Raw genomic sequence first — 21,901 nt, forward strand, 5'->3', positions numbered from 1 at the left:
ATGTAGGTAGAGACATTAGGTTTGGTGTACCACTTCAAACGCAACAGGTTGTTTTCAATGTATTTCCCATTGGAGGATTAGTGTTCATAAGCACAGGCAAATTATTCCTTGCAATATGTTTGTGACTGTATGCAACATAATGAAAATATTTTTGAGACAGTTTACTTGCAATTGGACCTCATTAATGAGGTAGGTGATTTTTAAACCTGCTGAAGTGAGGTGGATATGGATAAAACAAATTTGTAGCCTTGAAATACACCTGCAAAAGGGAAGTTACTGATTTGAGAGCCCTGCAATTTACTTTCTATTCTATACATTGAATTTTACACTTGATTTTAATTTTAACTTGCATGTGTCTTAATATTATGTGAGTTGTCTAATTAAAATTAAATAATATATCTGAATATAATAATTACGTGAAATGCATTAAATTTTTAGTAAATATATATTAAAAGTTCAGTAATCTTGCTCTTAGTGGATCACATTTTTAAGTAATTTCTCTTGCTTCAGATACAGGTTAAAGAACATAAACTTTTCAGAGTTTCAAGACATATATTAGAAAGTCTTATGTTAGGTGAGTTGCAAGCTAAGTAGACTTTACTAACTTTCCATCTCTATTTTAATGTGGACTGGTACTTAAAGACAAAGGTTCTAAGAATGGCCGCACCTTTGATCTGCTTCTGACTGTAGCTAATAACAGATGCTCCAAGAATGACAGCAAGGCAAGCATGTATGATACTCCTACTAATCTCCCAGCCTCCAGCTTTTCAGTGTGGAAGCCTCTTCAACCAGCTGGGGTTTCTGTTTTACTAATAATGCTCAGTGTGTTTCTTTTCCGTGATTGAGTATTGTTGGTGAACTTTAATCTCATTTTTTTCAGGTCGTTTATGGGTGTCTTGAACAGCATAGGGTCCCATTAGAGAAATCTATGAAAACTCACCTTTCTCAGCTGTGAAGACCAGTGATTTACTCCTGTCCTCTGTTTTGTACCTTTTAAGGAATTATTTATCTGTGCCATGTTGTTTCTTTTTTGTGCCACGTCTGTTAAGTTTTCCTAAAAAGCTTTGATTAAGGACTTTCAAAACTCTCTTGGAAATCTAACTAAGTAATGGCTCTCTGTGTGCTTATAGACCCTTCAGAGGTTTCACTTTACAAAAGCTGCATTGTCTATTTTCCAACAAGTCATACAGGTGTCTGCTAATTCAGTTCTTCATAGTCATTTATAGTAATTTGTCTGGATTTCAGGCTAACAGGCCTGTAGCTCTCAAGATGTTCCATGAAAAAAATTTTGAACATTACTGTTGTGCTTGCTACCTTTCAGCAGAGACTTACAAATCGTTACTGATACTTTACAGATCATTTTTTCCATTTAGTTGTGTAATTTTTGTATCATCCCTTCAGGTTTTTTGAGCCTTCCACAAAGAGTTCTGGCATGAGGGTCTCTCAAATTTCTTCCACTGAATACCAGTGGAAAGTGTTAAACTAACTTATCCTCAGGGGTGTTGTCTTCTCTGAGTACTTTTTATACCCTCATTACTAGTTGGCTGTGCAGACTTCCTAGCAGCCTTCCTTGTTCCTTTGAAGGAATATTTATTATTAGTTCGCTAGCTGTTCCTCAGGCTAGTTTTTGGGGTTTATGTTTAGTATGCCAGAATTTACAATCCTTTCCATTTTCTTTATTTCTGTTTCTTTTTTTTCTCTTATCTGTACATTTCTTCTGATAGTCCCTTTTATATTCTGTTGTTTGTAGTCATGCTGGTTTTCTATTGCTATTGTCTAAGTCCTAATAAATGGTATGTGCTGGCCTTGTGCTTACTGCATAGTACCTTTAAGTAGTTTCCACAGTATCTGCAGGGATTTCATTTTTGTCCTTTTGATGTGTTTATTTTAAAATGTTCTCATTTTTATGTATACCTCCAGTTGTATTGTTCACCAAAGGCAAAATTTTCATAACTGTCCTTTCCTGTTGGACCTGTCAGAACTTGTGTGCAAACCAGGTAGTTAGGAATTTGTGAAATTCTTACTTCCAAAACCAATGTAAGTGCACAAACAGTACACAAATTATATATGCATGGTATGGTAGAAAGTTTCAAAAACTGTCATGTGGTATTTCCCAAATGTGGCTACAAATTTTGCTGTGCAGTCTGGTGATCTGTTTTCAGTGGCACTGACAGACTACTTAAGTTGAGTCCAGGGGACATTAGAAGCACTATATGGAGTAATCTGTCTGTAGACCTTTTCTCATGATACTTTAATCTCCTGCTGTTTTGGGCTAAATGTGTAATGTCCATTGAACTGGACAAGGAGAGTCTTCTTTTACTTCAGTCTAAGTTGATCAGTTACTAGAATTTTGATCCTTCAAAGTAGGATTTGTTATTTTAGAGTGTATTTTTTGAATACGCTGCTTCTAATTAACCTGGATGTAAATATCTGATCTTCTGTATTAGAAAGATTAGAAGCTGTGCTTCATTTTCAGAAAAGTTGAGATAAATTTCACTTGGAAAGATTAGTTATTGCTCATACAGGAACAACTTCAGATGCTGGAAATCATCCTCTTATACATATCCAAGCAACTAATCAGTCCCTTGCATATCAGCATAGTGAAATCAGTTTATACCAGGTGAATATCTTCCCTGTAATGTATTAAATAATTTCATTTCTGATAAATAAATTAAAAATTAAATATTTAATTTTTAATTACTTTTCTGAAGCATTCTTAATGGGCTCGGTAGGTGCGGGTTGTTACAAACGATACTCATGCATCTTAGATTTACTTAAACAGCAGTTAGAAATTTCTTTCAAGGCAAACTCATCTCGCTGTCTTGTGGCATGCTTGATTTTTTTATTTATTTATTTATTTTTAAATTTCAGGTAAATATGCCGAAGATATATTTGGTGAACTTTTCAATGAAGCACACAGTTTCTCATTTAGAGTCAACTCCTTACAAGAACGTGTAGATCGCTTATCTGTCAGTGTTACACAACTCGATCCAAAGGAAGAAGAATGTAAGTTAACTCTTGCATTAAAGATTTCTTACTTTGTCACCCAGACACCACTGATACATGAAATGGAAATTATAATAGTTTAGATAATTCTTGTAGGAACACAGCAAAAAAAAAAACCCATCATGACAAAGAGGTCCATTTCTTTTTCTGCTACAGGTTTCTTTTACAGGCTTGAGCACATTTCTGAGCTCAACATTTTTATGGTTACTGAACAGTACTGTTGTGAATTAATTTACATAAAAACTGTTACAGGAGTATGTGTCACTTCAGTAGTGTTATGTATTAGTGTTAGTAATATTAATAATACGTATTATTATGTGAATGCTTGGAGATAAGTCTTTACCTTTTTTTTTTTTTTTTTTTTTTTTTTTTTACCTTCCAAAAAATTCCCATGGAATGCAACCATCTGTCCAAGAAGGGGTTTTACATTTAACTTGTTACTTTCTGTGTGGAGTTACAGTTACATAGCTCCATTTGTTGATGCTGTATGTCCCCTTGGATTCTTCCTAAATAGCTTTAAGCGCTATAAATATTGGTTAGTGCTCAGAAAACAAGTACTTCCAAAGTCAATATGGTATGCCTCATGCCTGTAAGATAGAATTTGTATGTGATTTAAGTGATACATAGGCTTTGTGATGTGATTACATTGACCACCAAATATGTAAATGCCATAAAGCTTTTTTGCCTTCCTGGATATCCGTTTGTTACCGGTGGAACTGTGAAAAGTCTTGTAACCCTAAACAGTTTTAGGATGTTCTAGACTCTATGGCTAAGACGTAGAAAGTAGAGCAACATCCTATCATGAAAAATAACTTGATTGCTTGTGAGATCCAGTTTTAAAGTATAGAAGGCTGTTTCAGTTCTGATTGTCTAGATATGTCAGTCAGGAAAAATGAAGTGTCAAACCAGGAGCATGGTCTTCAGTCTGTCTTCAGTTACTGACGTGGAAACTTCACTAATAGCAAAATCAAGCTAAGGAAGTTTTGATTCTGTATCTTGCATGACATTAATTTTAGGGCATGTTTAAAAAGACAGCTGTTCACAGCTAGTAGCAGATTCTCCACGAAATTGTGACTTGTGTAGGGGAATTCTTACATTAATGGGATTTTCCAAGTCTCTTGACAACTAAGCATAAATCATACACATACACCTCTTTTTCCAATAAGATACCGTGTTTATTATGATTGGATGACAAAAATCCTTCCTGTGTACAGTAGCAAATTGTCAGCAACTGTAATCTTGTAAGAGTGTTTATGTCATTTCGGTGTTTACCCTTGACAGCCTAGTTTTTTGTTTAAATCAGTGGGCTATATGTTGATATGGCATTCCATCTAGTATGGCAACCATTCTCATTTCAGGAAAATGGAGAGACCATTTGAGGTCACTGAGTTAAAGCATCTAAGGATGTTACAGGATAGCAAGATGGAAAATTGTACTTTCCTGCAAAGGCCTTTGATGAGTTTCACTTTAGGTTTCACTACTAAATATCCATAGCTATTTGATATTAGAGAATTGCTAGAAATATTTTTAAGTAGTATGTAGTCCCAAATGCACCAGGGGAATAACATTTCACAGTCCTGTGTATAATGTAGCATTTGCTAAACTGTATAGCTAAAGAAAGGGACAGACACTGCAATTAAAGAAAACAGGGCTGAAAAGAGGTCTACTTGATCAAGTCCAGACTGGCTAAGTGTGACTCAAATCTGATAATCCTGAATTTGGCTCTCATGCCCCAAAACGGCAGTGACTGCTAGTGCTTCAGAGGAACACATGCATTCCTCAGTGTTCATGACTATTTTTATTAACCTAACAATATCCAGTCCTTGAGCCATACCCAGTGTTCCTTGTTCACAAACATCTGCCCAGAACTGAGTCACCACATGAGGGCAAAGGAGATGAGAGGAAATTTGATGTTGGGCAGTGTGCCCAGGTGGCCCAGAAGGCCAACAGCATCCTGGCTTGTATCCAAAACAGTGTGGCCAGCAGGACTAGGGAAGCCATTGTCCCCCTGTACACTGGTGGCACTGGTGAGGCTGCACCTCGAATACTGTGTTTGGTTTTGGGCCACTCACTTCCAAGAAAGACGCTGAGGTGCTGGAGCGTGTCCAGAGAAGGGCAGCAAAGCTGGTGAAGGGTCCAAAGCACAAGTCTTAAGAGGAGCAGCTGAGGGAACTGGGGTTGTTTAGCCGGGAGAAAAGCAGGCTCGGGGGGACCTTATCACTCTCTACAGCTGCCTGAAATAAGGTTGCAGACAGGTGGGTGTCAGTCAGTCTCTTCCCCCCGGTAACAAGCGATAGGACAGGAGGAAACTGCCTCAAGTTGCACCAGGGGAGGTTAGATAGGGCAGTAGGGAAAGTTTCTTCCTTCAAAGTATCATCAGGCATTGGAACAGGCTGCCCAGGGGGGTGGTAGAATCCTCATTCCTGGAGGTGCTGAAAAAACGTGTAGATGTGGTGCTTAGAGGCATGGTTTAGTGATGGACTTGGCAGTGCTGGGCTAACAGTTGGACTCGATGATCTTAAAGGTCTTTTCCAACATAAATGGTTCTATGATCCTGTGATTTCCTTAAAAATTAGGGATCCGGAAACTGTTTCTCCTTAAGTATCCTGTTTTGGCTTGAAATTTAGAAACTATTCACAAATGGGTTTTAGTCCTGATCTGGGCTAAAATAGCTGGAGGATATTAAGGCATGAAGGTGTGGGGAAAACATTTGGATTTATCTTCCCTAACCCTCTGTGCAAGAATTAAGCAAATTTCAGTACTTCTGCTTAGCTAACAGCATGTGTAAAATGGGCTATACTTGTAAAATGAGTCTCATTTGCTAGTTCGTTGCCAGCAGGCAGTAATAGAAGATTTAATGTGTTCCTTTGGGCCCACACTATTACACAGAGGAAGAAATTAAGATTCATTTAAAGCTAAGTGGCATGAATAAAACCAGCCCAAGTCAGATTCATTGAATGAGGTGCAGGTACTTGACAAGATGTTTCTGGTAGAGTCAAAGTAAGAAAAACCTTTGATTTTTTGGAATAATCTATGTGTTTTCTCATTTTGAATTATTGCAGTATCTCTGTGAAAGAATAAAACCAAATGAAACCAAGGCTAGGATTGTATCCTAAAAGAACTCCTGGTGCACAGTCTTTCCATTATAGGAGAATTGCTATGAACTTTGTTTGGTTTGAATTATTACACTGTTTTCAAAATCTTGATTTCTCAGAATTATCAATTTCACATTGTAATTGATTATTTTTTTTTTTTTACATTATTTTTTTTACATACAAGTGGGGGTTTTTCCCCCTCAGAAGAGATACTAAACTTGCATACAGACAAAAAGAAATCCTCTGTTTGGTAAATTGAACTTTTATTTCAGTTGGGAAACTAGTATATATGTTTTTAAGAGTTATCATATCTGGGGTGTTTTTAGGACCAGGAAGACACATTCTTGCTAGTGAGGTGAACTAAGGTTGACATTTTCAATAGCAATGTAAGATATCCTCATAGGTCAGAAAGTAAACCTTATAGTTTCTTTGCAACCACTTTTAATTTCAGTATTTACTTTATAAATAACATTACTAAATCTCTCCATATATATGCAAATTGTGTAAGTATAATAGATTTTTATTAGTTTACCAACGTTTTTTTGAACTTGTTTGTGCCATTAAGCTTGATGTACAAGTTAATAATTTAATGTCCGTACAAATCGGACAGTTTTAAAAAGGATATTCATTTTAGCCTTTATGTTGTTCTTTTTTGAAATGCTGATGCGCAGTACAGCTCTAATGTACAGTGTATTGAAGTATTAGAAAATAGTTGTGTATCACTCAGAAATAAATGGTATCATGGCAGAAGGAGAATTCATAAACTAAGAGTTTATCTGTGTATCCCAGTATTAATTTAGCAGTTCCTTAATATGAACTGCCTAATTCTATTTAAATCTGGAAGTTTAAATAAATTTAAATAACTGGAAAGGCTCTTAATCTCAAGTGCAGTGTATCACATTCTTGGTTTCTATTGCATTTCTATTACAAATCTGACAAGCAACTTAAAAAGCATAATGGCAGAAGTGCTATGGGTGAGCAGCCTGGCATACTTCAGGAAAGGAATCAAACAGTGTTGTGAATTGTATTTCAGTAGGTTTCTGGCTTTGAATACATGGCTTGTTTTTTAGTAAACATTCTGGGAATACTACCCTGTCACAACAAGGATAGTTCAGAAATTCTGCTGGATTCATGCTAAAGAGAGATTTGATGTTGTGCTATAGGCAAAAAAAAAGTGGGGAGAAACCTAAAAAGCTTGATAGCTAATTTTGATCTGTATATTTCTGAAAATGGGAGAGTCAGACAACTTTAAAAGCAGGATACTTGGCCCATATGAGACTTAGAAGGAAAGAGTAGTGAATCCTGTTTTAAGGGGCAGCTCACTGTCTAACCTCTGAAGAGGATTTTGGTGGCTTGAGTATAAGTGTAATCAAAGTTAAGAACAGGGAGCACATGAGGTTTGCATCATGACCTCCACATGTAGTTAATGTGGAGGATAACACTACTGTCAATTCATTCTAAAAATTTTCACCCCCAAAGTCAAGTAAAGAAAAAGACTGTTAAATTAAATTGTATAGCAGGTCACTTTTCCTGGTGCATGTCCACCTAATGAAAGTAGGATTTGAGTGCATCTCCCTCTCAAAGATCTGTGCAGATGAGCTGAACTCCAACTGCTCTACATGCTTTTTCTCCAATTTTCTTAGCCCTTGATTCAATTTATAGCTTATTTAGTAAGTAAATGAGTTTTAAATTAGTGTCCAAGGCTTAGTAGTTCAGTGGGAAAACCATGGTACTGCATAATTTGTATTTTGTATGTAAAAAGAGGGATCTGGACAAAATGTCATTTGCTAAATAATGTGCAGGTCTTCTTGAGAGTCAGCAGCAGATTCGCTGCTTGATGTAGCTGGGTGATTCACATCTTCCCTAATGGGCTGCCTGGGGCTCCCTGGTTCTACACACTGCATTGAAAGTAGCTTCTGAGTCCTCTTAAAATGATTGCTCTAACATTTACATCTTCTCTTTGTTTACCTGTAGTAGTTAAGCTACATATATTCTCTATCCAAAGGGTGTTTGAGCTGGTTTGAATTTTTTTAAATCAGTATTTGAGAAAATGTGAATTTCTTGTGTTGGGGTCAAGCCCAAAGGAGAGTAGTTTCTGTTCTGCTGAAGTCGTTAGTCTCTCGTTTAGCCACTATTAAACCTGCAGTGACCAGTCAGAAGTGTTCTCACGGCAGAGAAACCCAGTATGTGTGCAATTCTAGGCATTGCTGAAGTGAATAGTCAGTAAAAATACAAAATACTTAAAGTAGAAATCAGACTTGAAGTTTTCAGCTTCTTTAGGAACTGAATTGCACAAATCTTTATCTGAACAGAATTTTCAACACACACACACCAGTTAATTACTTTTAACTGGAATCTTCTGACTTGGTTATTCACTTGATATTGTCATTCTTTCTTCCCTGAACTTTTCAAATCTCTGGGTAAGATTTTGAACACCGAAAGGGAATTGTGGGCAGCAAAGTCCATTGATTTGTATATAATTTCCCATAGTCATTCAGTTCTGCGAGGAGTCACAGCTGTGGCATTCGAGAGTTCATGGTCATAAGAGTTCATAGAGTTGTCAGGATGACATTCTTCAGAAAGTGTTGAGAGAGCAACCTTTTGCAAGGAATATATTTTATTTATTTATTTACCACCTTTAGGAGAGCAGTATCTTTTGGCCTAGAACCTTGTCATAAATTGTATGTTAGAGTGAGTTTAAAAGAACAAAAAAATCTAGCAACATTTTTTTTTCTTCAGGTAAGGTAAAATGAAATGTAGTCTTTAATACCTTTTGAAATGTAAAAATAGCTACTCTCTCTCGGTACACTGATGTGCTCCATACCTGACGTTTACTACAAATTGAGGATTGCAGTTTAATGAGAGGCTTAACAGGATATAAAATGTTATTTTATATATGTGTATTACTGATGTGTTCTTTTATTTAATTTGTAGTTCAGCCCCAAAGAAACGTAAGTTATTGTATATTAATTAGAGTGCAATTTAAATACCTTTTTTCCCCAGTTTGTTGTTGACTGCAAAAAAAAGATGGACTGGCATCTCTTTTTCAAAACTAAATGTTCAAAAGGGTCATAGTTTAACCTTCAGACAGAGATAATTTTTAATTATACAGAAAATACTGTGGTGTACTGGAAGTTAGACTGGCTGATATAATTCATCCAACCCAAACAACAGACACAGTAAAGATAAGCTGACATTTGTTCACATTGTGGTATGAATGTTCAACTTAAATTTTGAGATGTTCACAATTTAAGGAAATTATTTAAGACTCCATTTTCCATTCATTGCAACAAACGCAAGTGATGTAGCAGATGGACTTGTAGGAAAATGTATCCATGTGAAATTTAGGATCTTGGGCTGTATGAAGGTTCTGCTGCTAGTTAGGAATTAGGCAACTGGAAGCTTAAATTTGTCAGCATCAAATCAAATGCCTGCAGCCTTTCCAACTCCTCCTCCTGTGTCTTGTCTCTTCTCAGACCTGAATTCATGCATCCAACTTGTTTGACCTGTCCTCTTGCAGTGCCAGTTTGTCAGCCAGCCAAAGCTAAATGGCTGGATGACCAGCCGGGTTTTCACATATTCTTTCCCCTGAGGTGGCAAGCCACGGAGGGCTTCTGTTCCGTAGCCAGCTGGCGAGCTAAACAAATGGCTTTGTAAGCCAAACCATGCACAGCCCAGGACTACGCTATGCTTGCAACATGGGATTTACCTGATCCCTGTATGCAGGCAACTTATATCAGTGTCATGATTCTCAGTATTTTGTGCGCCTCGTCCTTTCATTTCCTTAGTGTCTTATTGTAGTCAGTTGTTTTGAACAATGCCATGCTTTTCAGTGAATGCTGGTCATTGGGTATCAGCGCAGAAAATGCCGATAGCTGTTTGAAATTCTGCAGTGTATGTTTTATATAAAGACTGTTGCTATGCAGCTTAGTTTTAGAAGAGAAAGTAATCTACATTTATTGTTGGGGATTGATTGATTATCCTCAGGTGTGTTATCCCCTTGTACGTTTTTACAAAATTTAAACAAGAAGATGGAGATGATGAATTAGACCAGCTGTATTTGCTCACTGAAGAGAGTAAGGAATGCTAATGAAGAGTTTACAGAGCAATGTATGTCTTAATACTGTGGTGCTACATACTCTGTGAGCATTCTAATATTAGAACAAAGAAATGTATTAATTTATTGGAATAAATTAATTTATTTCCTTCAGAATGTACACAGGTTCAAAGACAAGTACACTACCTTTTCTTTCGTTGGCCTAGTCTCCAATAAGTTTCAGACAGTTTAAAGACTTGCAGGATTGCCAAGCAACTCTGAACAAGTATGTTCAGTGAGATTTGTAAAACCAATAACCCAAAGAAAAACCGCTAAAGTGTAAAAGAACCTAAGACTAGGGTTTTAGGTAAGGTAAACCCCAGTTCTTCTAATTGGAACTTCTGCCACAAATTACAACCTGTACTTGACAGATACAAAATATATATGGTTATTTATGAGTTAAAAAATACCTGCAGAAATTGAGACTCCTAGCTGACATTCATATATTATAATATTTCTTTCACACACTTTAAAAGGCTTCTGAGCAGCTAATTAAAGGTATTAAAAAGAACAAAAGACACTGTAATAAAATAGAACCTAAGGCTAAAAAGGAGGAAACTTCTCCAGGAACACACAACCTTGCCAACTATAGTAAGCCTCAAAAGCCAAACTGAAAATCAAATAAATCCCATCTTTAGCCTCAGAAAGGATGCTGCCAAAACGCTTAGGTAAGAAGATAGAACATTCCAGGAATTCCAAGCCCTCTGGAAAAAATCCTGCTTTCTGCCCCTTTGTGATCATACCATAGAAATCCAGCTCTGTGTATGTGTACATACATACAAGTGTACACACACATATGTGTTACAGGAACCAGAGTAAAATGCAGTTTTGAGCTTAAACAGATTAAGTCTTCTAAAAAATTGTTCCCGAAGGCCCTAGGGATACAGGAAAGGGGCGGGGGGTGGGGGGGGCGGTGGGGGGTGTCCTCTCATTTTGAGTAAAGGGGCGCTACTATCAACCTGTTTGTATACAATAAACGTAACTATTTATAGATAAAATGCATGTGCTGAAAATACCCTCTTTGCTAGTATGTCTTAAAACTGTTTTCAGTATTGTTTGAGATTAATTTTTTAAAAAAGCCCAAACCAATGAAAAGGTCTGCTTCTCTATCTAGTGAGAGTCTGAGGTTGGCTGCAAGGTTAGTCTTGAGACACACCTGGGCTTCACAGATGTAGTAACTGAAGATCAAGGAGGGAGAAAAATATAAGACGTAATGGGTACAATGTTTCTAGAATTAAAAGTGCAAGTTTCATCAGTTTTGGTCACTTTTCCATTAATCTTTTTTCTAAATTTTAGCGATTGTGAAATAGAAAAATATATAGGGGCTTTAATAGCAGTAAGTCAGTATATTTCAAGTCACTGTTTAACCTACTGCATTCACCTAGCACTGTGTCCCTTTGAAACACACATAAAGATAATTAATTATTCCTAACTACTGTGCTTAAACACTCAAGGTGTCTCACCTGAATTAAACAGAGAAGTCTCATCTCAATTCAACAGTCTGATTAAAAAACATTTGACTAGTTTCATGTGTTGGAACATAGCATCACCTCCCATTAAAACTCACTGACATCAGTAGCATAAGCTTGAATGATTTGCTGGTTTGGCATCTCAGTGGGCCTTCAGTGGAACTGCTGCCTGCATGCAAGGAAGGCAGAGTTTGGCTTGCTGATAGTATAAAGGTGAACTCTATACCTCAAGACAGAGAGTCATTTCTTAGTACCAAAAGGATTGTGAAATGGAGTTGGTAAATGGTATCGGGTACTTCTGAACTACAGAGTGGTATTTTATAGCTGCAGTAAACAAGTTGCTGAACAACTTTGGAGAGGCAGAATTCTGATATCTATCCAGGTGGACAAAAATTTCCTGGTGAAGCTAAGCAGAGGATAATGTGCTAGAACATCACAAGCATGTTTTGCACAGTCTGACAATATCTTGCTGTGGCAGTAGTGCTATATGAAATTATATTTGCTGTAAAATGCGTAAGATACTAGAGGTAATGCTTAGTATTTATATTCTAACCACCATTAAGCAATTCCAGATCAGTCCCAGTAAACTTTGGTGGGTTTTTTAAACTGTAATACCCCCTTTCAGTGTCACTGCAGGACATTACAATGAGGAAAGCTTTCCGGAGTTCCACAATTCAAGATCAACAGCTATTTGACCGCAAAACTCTGCCTATTCCTTTGCAAGAAACTTATGATATTTGTGAACAGCCTCCTCCGCTTAACATTCTCACCCCTTACAGGTTAGTAAAACAAAATTAATCAAAACCAATTTCTAGCTTATTTTATGCAATAGAGATGCTGTATCCAGGCATCTTGCTCATGTTGAGTAGCACTTGAGTATTTAAGGAGCCAGACTATAAAACTGTGAAGCTGCTGAAGGAATGCAGGCAGCAGAAGACATTGTAAACATTAAAACTACTCCACTTGACTCAGATTTTACCCCAGTGTAACAATGGTTAAGAAAAAGCTATTTTTATTATCTGTGTTTATTAAACTGTATAATGCTCTTGAATGTTAAGTGAAGAAAATAAGCAGTTAAGTATGTAGAAGGAAAGATCTCTAATGGAAATGAATGTTGTTTGGTGCCCCAAAGTCAGTTTGAATCATAGTTGAACACGAGCAGCCACACAAATGTGTTCATTATTTTAAGTGCAATATTTGAGTCACTGGAATGGGATTTATGATATTGCAGCTTGTGTTAGAGTTACTTTCCTAGAATCAGACCTTGAATACAAGGAAAGATAGTAAAAAATGATGGCACAGGAGGTCAATGTTCATCTTTTTAACGTTCAGTAAAATATTGCAGGGTCTGAGATACTAGGTATTCTTTGTTATGCCTTTCCTTTGCCTTAAATGTTTGGATTCATGTGTTGTCAGATAAATACTATGCCTGATCTGTGTCATTGTATTTCAGGGATGATGGAAAAGAGGGTCTGAAGTTTTATACCAATCCTTCATACTTCTTTGATCTGTGGAAGGAAAAAATGCTGCAGGACACCGAGGACAAAAGAAAAGAGAAGAGGAAGCAGAAGGTATATATGTTAGCTTTACATAGCTTCTGGTTGTTTTTTCCTGGAAAGGGTTTACTTGCAGTTACGGTACTTTTTTGGTCATGCAATTAATAACAATCCAAACTTTACAGAGTCATCTTCATTCAACTAAAGCTACCGGTATTCATTCAATTCCATTAACTTTAACAAATAAATATAAAAATAATAATAACAACAACAACAATAATAGTAAAATAATACAAAAGGGCCTAGAGGTTTCATGCTGTCTTAATGAAACTAACAGCAGGTTTGCCAAAACTTGTAAGTCTTCTAGCAATGACTCAAAAAGGAGAAAAAAGGAGGAATACAGCAAGAATAAAGAATCCCACTGAAAAGCATTTTTATGATACAAAATTCTAACAATCTCACAGGTGAAAAAGCTTGAATGACATTCTAATGGATATGTTTACTCTAAACCAAAAAGAAATCAGTAGGAATAGAGCACTTTGTTTATATTTTCTTAAAATAAAACACTTCTGCAAAGGTAATGCTACTTTTTTGTTTCATTGTTATTCTTTGTATTTCATACACAGAGACAGTAAATACAAGTGTCAGATTCATAATTTCATTTCAGACTTAGAATAAAAAGCTACTTATACAGTTATTTTTCTCTGTATTATTCAGCTAATTATCCACTAGACTGAAGTTTCAGCCTCTAACAAATCATTTTGGTTTACATATTGTCTTTAATACTGAAAGTAAATTTTTCTTGTACTTGAATTGGGATTGGTTTTCATTATTTTGTGGCTGATGTTTAAATGCAGCTAATTAAAAAACACTGTCTTAGTTGTCAGTTTTGTTTGCACAACTCTCCTACAGCAGAAAAATCTAGATCGCCCTCATGAACCAGAAAAAGTGCCAAGGGCACCTCATGACAGACGGAGAGAGTGGCAGAAGTTAGCCCAAGGTCCAGAGCTCGCAGAAGATGATGCTAACCTCTTACATAAGCACATTGAAGTTGCTAATGGCCCAGCTTCACATTTTGAATCAAGGTTCCTTTTTATTTTTTCTATGCTTTATTAGGTACAGATACTCATAGTGAACATGCTTAAGGAATGGTAAATGATGAGATGCTACTGCTATTATTGAAATGCACTGGAAATCATTGATTTAGCTCAACAAAACCTCAGTTTTAAAATACTTAGTGTGTCCTTAAAGGAGTAGTTATTATCTTGCTATTTTTAAGTGTAGCATGCACCTTTGGAACTCATTGTTTCCTTGTGGATGTGTTGTTGTCTGCATCTGGAAGATGGTGTAGCGTCACTGCTGCAAGCTTGCACCCAGGTGTGTCACTATATTCCCGTCTTGACCTACAAAATCCCTATTATTCCAGTCTCTTGAGTTTTCTTAAGCAGACACAGCCAAGACTAGAAGATGGGTGTGATGTGAACAAACATCCACTTGGAACTCAAATGAGAACACTGAGCTTCTCTTTACTCTTGAGCAAATCCAAGATTTGATTGACATTTCTGGTTATAGTCTATTACAAAATCCAACCTGTTGGATTTTCGTTTCACAGCACGTATTTGCTGGTGGCTAAAAGTAGCATTTCACATGGTACACATCTGCTGTGTTTACGCTTCTGGTGCTTGTGCAAAACCAAGTCTGTTTTACCAGCCAAGAAACGTCTGATAGGGAAGAGGCTTGACAAGCAGTATTGGGAGTTCTGGGGGTATGTTTTTGGGGGGCTTGTGGTTCTTTTAATTAAGAAGTATTCATTGTCCTCCAAAAACTAGTTACGTTTTTCCCACATCCTTTGCTGGCCAAAAGCGTACGATAAGAGAGTGTTTTGTTTAGCTTTGTAAGGCCTTCAAACGAAACTTACCAGTGACAACTCTAGGAGATAGTGTTTGCTGTCTGAAAAATGGAAAATGTAGAAAACTTAGCTCAGTTCAGAAAGTAAAAATGGTCTCAGTGCATTTCACTCAGTAGGGTACAACTCAGGTTATGGTGATTAGCATTTTTCTGTGATGCTTTGTAGTATCTTATCTTTGTAGACTGCTGTGACAAGTTGTTGGCAGAAACATCTACTTTCCTGCTGTCCTTCTGTTGTGTTGTACATCACATTCCACATTAGACACTTGTTGAAGGACTGCTTTTATATACAGGCAGGAGTCTGGCCTAAATGTTGATTATCTCAGTACCAGTAATGCAATTATAAATAATGCTGTAGTGCTTGGGAGCACTACATGTGCAGAGCATGTTGTTCAGATACAGAACAGCACCAAGCTTTGGATTAACAGGGTAAGAACTTCACCCCCAAAGAATTTAATAGGCTTAGATGCTACAGTGGTGGCAGTATGTGGAAATGTAGAGTATTGCTTTACTTGTTGGAAGGTGTTCTGCAAACACACTTCCTCTGAATTCAATAAAGAATTTTTTTTAAAATCTTTCATTGAGTAGTTAATTAAAATTTTCTAAGTGATAAGGTCCTTGAGATGTGTCTAAAGCTGTCATCAACAAGTAAGTTTAATCATCTTTCTTTACCGCTACTACTCAATAGAGGTTTAGATTATCTTCCTTATAGCTGTTGTATAGCTACAAAGTATTGGGTCTAAAGTAATGAGGTCTCTGTATATATTGGAATGTAGGTCCTCTGACAGCAGTTCAGCTAAATTGTTATAAGTTCTACCATTCTAACATTGATGGATGTTTCATCAATGTTATAAAAGAATATGGTTGCATATATGTAGAGACTGAGGAGCAGAAAAAATTACTGTCTGATTCATAATACACTGGTATATATGTGTTTCTGATTGTATTGCTGTGTTTACTTAACTCAAAATAATGTGACTAATAAACACTAAGATCACACACATACTATAGAAATTGTCTGATATACCTATCAAAACCCTTAAACCTTTGAGCTGCTAGAAGCAATGGCCTGGAAAATGGGGTAAATTATTAAAAAGCCATGAAGTACAATATGCAGCATCGGTGCAGAGGAGATACTTGCATTCAGAAATCAAACTGAAGGATGGACTGTAGCTGAGGGCACGAATACTTTTACTAAAGGTTAAAATTGGATCATTTTTTGCCATTTTCCTACAGATCTCAAGCATATGTGGATCATATGGATGGATCATACTCACTTTCTGCATTACCCTATAGCCAGATGTCTGAGCTTCTGAACAGAGCCGAGGAGCGAGTGTTGGTCAGACCACATGAACCACCACCACCACCTCCAATGCATGGAGCAGGAGATGTGAAACCTGTGCCTCCTTGTGTTAGGTACAAAGTAGTCGCGCCACATGCAGGTTTATTGGGGAGTTTTAGTTCCTGCCAACCCTTAATAGTCACTAGTATTATTTCCATGCAAGCCAGGCAGTACACACATCCTAGGGGCTGTGTCAGTCCACAGCCCTGATGTGTCTGCAGCTGCAGGGCCGCAAAGGAACCAGAGAGAAAGGGCAGCATCTAAACCTGGTAGGGTACCATTGTGGGGACAGGCCTCACCTTGCCATTAATACTGCGACCGTGTCGCCTTCAGAGTTAAATGACAAGACAAGCTAACTGTATGGAAGGTGTTTCTGCAAGAGATGTTAGAATCTCAGGATTTCACTTTGGAATTTCTGAAATTTGGAAATCTGAAATTTGTAAAACTAAGCTGTGTTTCAGCCTACATAAAAGGAAGAATATATCGCAGTAAGACAGTCAGCTGTCAAAACTACATATTCATCACATTTGCTAAATTGCGAGTGGGTTTTTCTGTTTCTTCCCCCAAGTTTTTTAATTTTTTATTTCTCTGTGCCTTTCCAGAACTGGATATATACTTAGAGTATTTTCTAAAGAAAAGCTCTGCTTGTCACTGCCCTGTTGTTTTATGTGCAAAATCTTACTTTATGGTCAGGTACATACAATTTGGAATAGAGGACAGTTCATTCAGACACAGTTACTACATCAGCAAGACTCTTGTAAAGACTTGTCTTTTTATGTTCAGGAGATCATACACAGAAATGCCTAACTCTTTAGATCAATTTTCCACAACAGCTGAAAGAAATCCTCTGGTGGTCTTCCAGGAAAATAATTTTACTGTTCTCTTTTGTTTTCTTCAATTCACCTATTTGTTGCAGTGTAATGAGTATCTAGCTTATAAATATACCTCTATGTTCAAAGAATTGATGACCTTTGATATTAGTCTCACTCATGTCATCAAACCACAAATACGTATTTCAAATGTAACTCATCTTCATTGCTTCTACTTGGTTTTGGGTTTAAAGTTCTGTGAATTGAAGCCATTAATGAATTGCTAGTTCCCTTACTTCAGAAGAATAATTTGCATTTACTTAGGGATGGGAGGGGAGAATTATACTACTATAGGAAACCTTTGATAAAGATGCAGGTTTGTATAAGAGCATATACTCAGTTAATAGATGAATTTGAGCAGAGGTCTGTTGGAAGACCGATGCATACTCCATACTGAGAATTAGATTTCCTTGTATATGAGGTAGGTATGTCACCATAGTACATAAATGCTCTTTAATGCCTAGCGTTCAGTATTCTTTAGTTGCAGAAGTTAATCTACTACTATTTTTTCCATTCTGCAGCTCTAATAACTTTGTCCTGTTATTGGATCTTTCAGTTCTACTACTGGCTTGGTAGAAAATCGTCCTCAGTCACCAGCAACAGGCAGAACACCAGTGTTTGTGAGCCCTGCTCCTCCTCCACCACCACCACCACCTCTTCCATCTGCCTTGTCAACTTCATCATTAAGAGCTGCAATGACTTCCACCCCACCACCCCCAGTCCCACCTCCACCACCCCCTCCTACAGCTGCTCTGCAAGCCCCAGCTGTGCCACCTCCACCAGCTCCTCTCCAGATAGCTCCTGGAGTCCTACATCCAGCTCCACCTCCAATTGCTCCTCCCCTAGCACAACCCTCACCCCCTGTCACTAGAGCTGCCCAGGTGTGTGAAGCTGTACCTGTTCACCCCGTTCCTCCACAAGCTGAAGTACAGGGACTTCCTCCACCACCCCCACCTCCTCCCTTGCCACCTCCTGGCATTCGACCCTCCTCTCCTGTCACAGTTGCAGCCCTTTCTCACCCTCCTCCTGTTCTGCACCCTCCTCCCACAACCGTTGTCCCTGGCCCTCATGCCCCGCTGATGCCTCCATCTCCACCATCCCAAGTGATTCCTGCTCCTGAACCCAAACGCCATCCTTCAACTCTTCCTGTAATCAGTGATGCTAGAAGCGTTCTGCTGGAAGCAATACGGAAAGGTAATGTTTGGCTGTTATGGGGCAAAAAGAACCGTCTCAGGAACTTCCTAAATACACGTTAGCTTTGAGAGCTGGAATATTTCACATGTTTAAGAAGTTAGAGGAATGTATCCGAAGTCTGTTTCTGCTTTTTATTCTTCATGGCATACGCTTTGCCAAGTAGATTTTTTTCAGTTTGTAATTGCACTTATCAGTTGTTTAGATTGGATGGCAAAACTGGTTTTCTATGGAAGTTAGATTTTTTTATTTTTTAAAAAGTACATGTTTATAGACGATCTGTGGAAGTTGTATCTTCATTTCTGTTTACCTGAAAGCATGGCTATTTCCCATAACCTACAGATTGTGTAGAAGAGAAAAACATTTTTTCACAGACTGGTAGATAAAAGCAGAGCAGATCAGTTGGCATCATACAACAACATATAAATGACATTCAGAAATCATTGCTCAAGACTTAAAGCTGTTAAGTATCTGATCTTGACATGTCTCCACACAGTACTGGAGCAGTCTTAACTTAGAGGGTGCCCCACTGGCAGAGTGCAAGTGAATGGCAGAGGTGCAGGGCAGGGTTCCTCTGACGATCTAGCGAGGAGCTGTACGTACACGCTGTACTCTTCAGCTTACATACCTATGGTCAGAAAAATCCCCACTGCACTGTGAGTGCTGCTGTTTGACCGTGTGGCATCCTTGAACAGGTAGTACTCAAACCGTTTTGAGAAAGATTGCTACATTCTTCTTGGTTTTCCTCTGCACCTACAGCACAGTACAGAATCTGCAGGTACTGTAATACCAGTAGATAGGCTATAATACTAATTCAAAATATTTTTGAAGTATCTATGTGCAGATGAATTGATAATATCACTGAATCTGAAGAAGTATCAACAACAGTTGAGTACAGCAGTGGTGTGTGAACATTAGTAGAGAATGTCAGCAAAAAAACTAATAAAGGAGAGCTGGCTGGTACAATTTAGGTGATTCCTGAAAGCGCTTTTGGCCAAGTCTTGCACAATAAACAAAGGCTTTAGTTACCACATCTTAAATTCCACCTAAGGACCTGTGCTCACGTTGCCAGTCAGTTGACAACAGACAGTATTAAGCACAGGATGTAGGTCATATTTAGATTGTGTCAGTCTGTGGTGTCGGTGAGTATGAAACCAAAATATATAACCTCCATCATGTTTTTAAAATTCCTGGATTTAACTTTCTCATACTGTTGGTATGTGTTATTTCTCCTTTGTGTTTGATCTTTAAGTAATACTTTATCCCAAACCAGGTCATTACATGATCAAAACTGGCTTGCAAGAGGACCTGTTTTGTTAGGATACTCAAATAGCTGTAACTTTTAATTGAAATAATGAAGAGAAAGTATAGAAAGTGCCTGGAAATACAAATAGAAAAATGGCTTAGTCACAGTGGTACTAAAATTGGTGGTGTATTTTTAATGGGAAATCAGAAGCAGGATATTACATTAGAAGGACTGGTGATCTAGTGTGCCATTCCAGTTGTGACATTCCTGTCTTTAGAAACTTGACAGGGAACCTCCGAGGGGGACAGTGTCCTCAGCCTCCATTTTTGCTTGCAAAGCATTTTGTGAATCATGAGCTAAATACTTTGTATAATGATAAAGGAGGAGAGTAATAAGTTTCTGATTTGATGTTCTTTAGGTATTCAGCTACGCAAGGTTGAAGAGCAACGTGAACAAGAAGCTAAACACGAGCGTATTGAGAATGATGTTGCTACTATACTTTCTCGTCGCATTGCTGTGGAATATAGCGACTCAGAAGATGATTCAGAATTTGATGAAGTGGATTGGTTAGAGTAAAATTATTACCTTGCTGTACACTGCAAAATTGAATGCTAATGTCCATTGTGGTGCTTGTTCTTTGGAAGTTTAATGGTCATTTCTAGTGTTTTTTGTATTCTTTTCTTTCATAATTAATCCATGTTTTTCTACGTTTCAGTTTACAAAAAGCTCCTAGTGCATCTTTGAAACTAAATGTTTTACAGTGGCTTTTCTTACACATCTTTTTTGAAAGAACATACTTTGTTCCAATAGACCACTAAGTATTAAGCATGGGCAGCTGTTGGTAGAGTAGCAGTTTCAATTTTTTGGCATATCTTTACTGTGCACTTTGTGAATTTTAAGTTAATGAAGGCAACTGAGATTGACATTCCAAGGGCAGCTGTATGTACTAATGAGCCTTACTCCACTTCTGATCGTGTTTTAAAACGTTAAACCTAGCTATCAAGATATCACTGCCTCGATTACATCTGTACACTAAAAGTACATATAGTTAGCAGCACTGAACACACTGAAAGGAAAATGGGTATTTGGGGGTTTTATTATTGTTTTATTGTTGTTTTAAAATAATTATGGCCTTATTTGAATGTTTAGAGAGTCCCCTTCCCTTCTTCCCTCCCGGGTACATATTGTGTGGTACTATTTTTGCCTGCATAATAAAAGTTTAATTTTTTTTTTCTTGTGGAATCTTTTGACTTAAACATGCTGTGTAACTTATGTAACTGTTAAAATAACAGTTTGATTTAATAAATGGTTCATTTTAAATGTTCCTGGTTGTTGCTTTTTCAATGAAGGCTGCTTTTCACTGGTTACCTGAGGGAGCCTTGGATTTCAAAGATGTAGTTTGTGGTCTGCAAAGTTACAATAACTATTCTGCGCTTGATCTAATGACCTGTATTAAACAAGAAAACATGTAGCATCAAATGATGTCTATATGCATATCTAAAAAAAAAAAGCTGAAATCTCACTGTTATCCAGTAGTTAAAAAAAATTGAAAACAAAACTGGGAGCTTGTGGCTTATATGATTTAGGATTGTTTTTTTAAAAAAAACTTTACCTTTACTGTATCTTGAGGAGATTAAGCAGTCAAATTTATGGTTAATGAAAGATGACAAAGAACATGGGTGATACTGCAAAGTAATTTTGAAGTGCTATCTAGCAGCGTACTGCATGTTGCGCAGGGCTTTTTTGTTTCCCTTCTGTGGAATAACTCCTTCAGGTCTGAGCACAGTCAAAATCCTGTTGACAAGGGAAGCGTGAGAGTGTGAAGAGCACACTCTTACCTTGTGAAATCCTTCCTGGAAGATGGAATTGTATAATAGAAGAAAAGAAATGTTGAAAGTCAGAACGACATTTCTGGAAGTGGAACGTGGAATGTTCTACAGGCTGCAGAACAGTTTACAGGGACAGGTGGTTATTAACCTACTCTTGGGACTGGGAAAAAAACAGGTACAGACTGGAGCAGGAATACTGTACAGCAACTCTTGCAACTTTACTGTCACCATCTCAGCCTCTGCTATAATTTTGTACATGGCCTGCTATATTAAAGACTTTTTCCACTACAATAGTAATGCCTTTGCTGTGTTTGTGGGAGAAAAATCATTGTCACTATTTGTGAATCTGCATCT

The 21,901-nt window shown here is 37.5% G+C and overlaps 1 protein-coding gene across 2 annotated transcripts in view; it reads left to right on the plus strand.

Annotated features, from left to right (window-relative positions):
- WASF1 (WASP family member 1) overlaps positions 1-21,042 on the plus strand; it is a 99,672-nt gene extending 78,630 nt beyond the window's left edge. The window contains exons 3-9 of one of the 2 annotated variants that reach the window (XM_040599397.1): positions 2,872-3,006; positions 12,292-12,445; positions 13,120-13,237; positions 14,078-14,247; positions 16,307-16,486; positions 17,838-18,475; positions 20,137-21,042. In XM_040599397.1, coding sequence (XP_040455331.1) covers positions 2,872-3,006; positions 12,292-12,445; positions 13,120-13,237; positions 14,078-14,247; positions 16,307-16,486; positions 17,838-18,475; positions 20,137-20,294 — 1,553 coding nt within the window. In that variant the 3' untranslated portion in view covers positions 20,295-21,042. Of the gene's footprint in view, positions 1-2,871; positions 3,007-12,291; positions 12,446-13,119; positions 13,238-14,074; positions 14,248-16,306; positions 16,487-17,837; positions 18,476-20,136 lie in introns of both variants that reach the window. The other variant, XM_040599396.1, reaches the window with a different exon arrangement.
- The last annotated feature ends 859 nt before the right edge of the window (positions 21,043-21,901 follow it).

The sequence above is a fragment of the Falco naumanni genome, chromosome 6 (genome assembly GCF_017639655.2).
Source record: "Falco naumanni isolate bFalNau1 chromosome 6, bFalNau1.pat, whole genome shotgun sequence".
NCBI classification, from domain to species: domain Eukaryota; kingdom Metazoa; phylum Chordata; class Aves; order Falconiformes; family Falconidae; genus Falco; species Falco naumanni.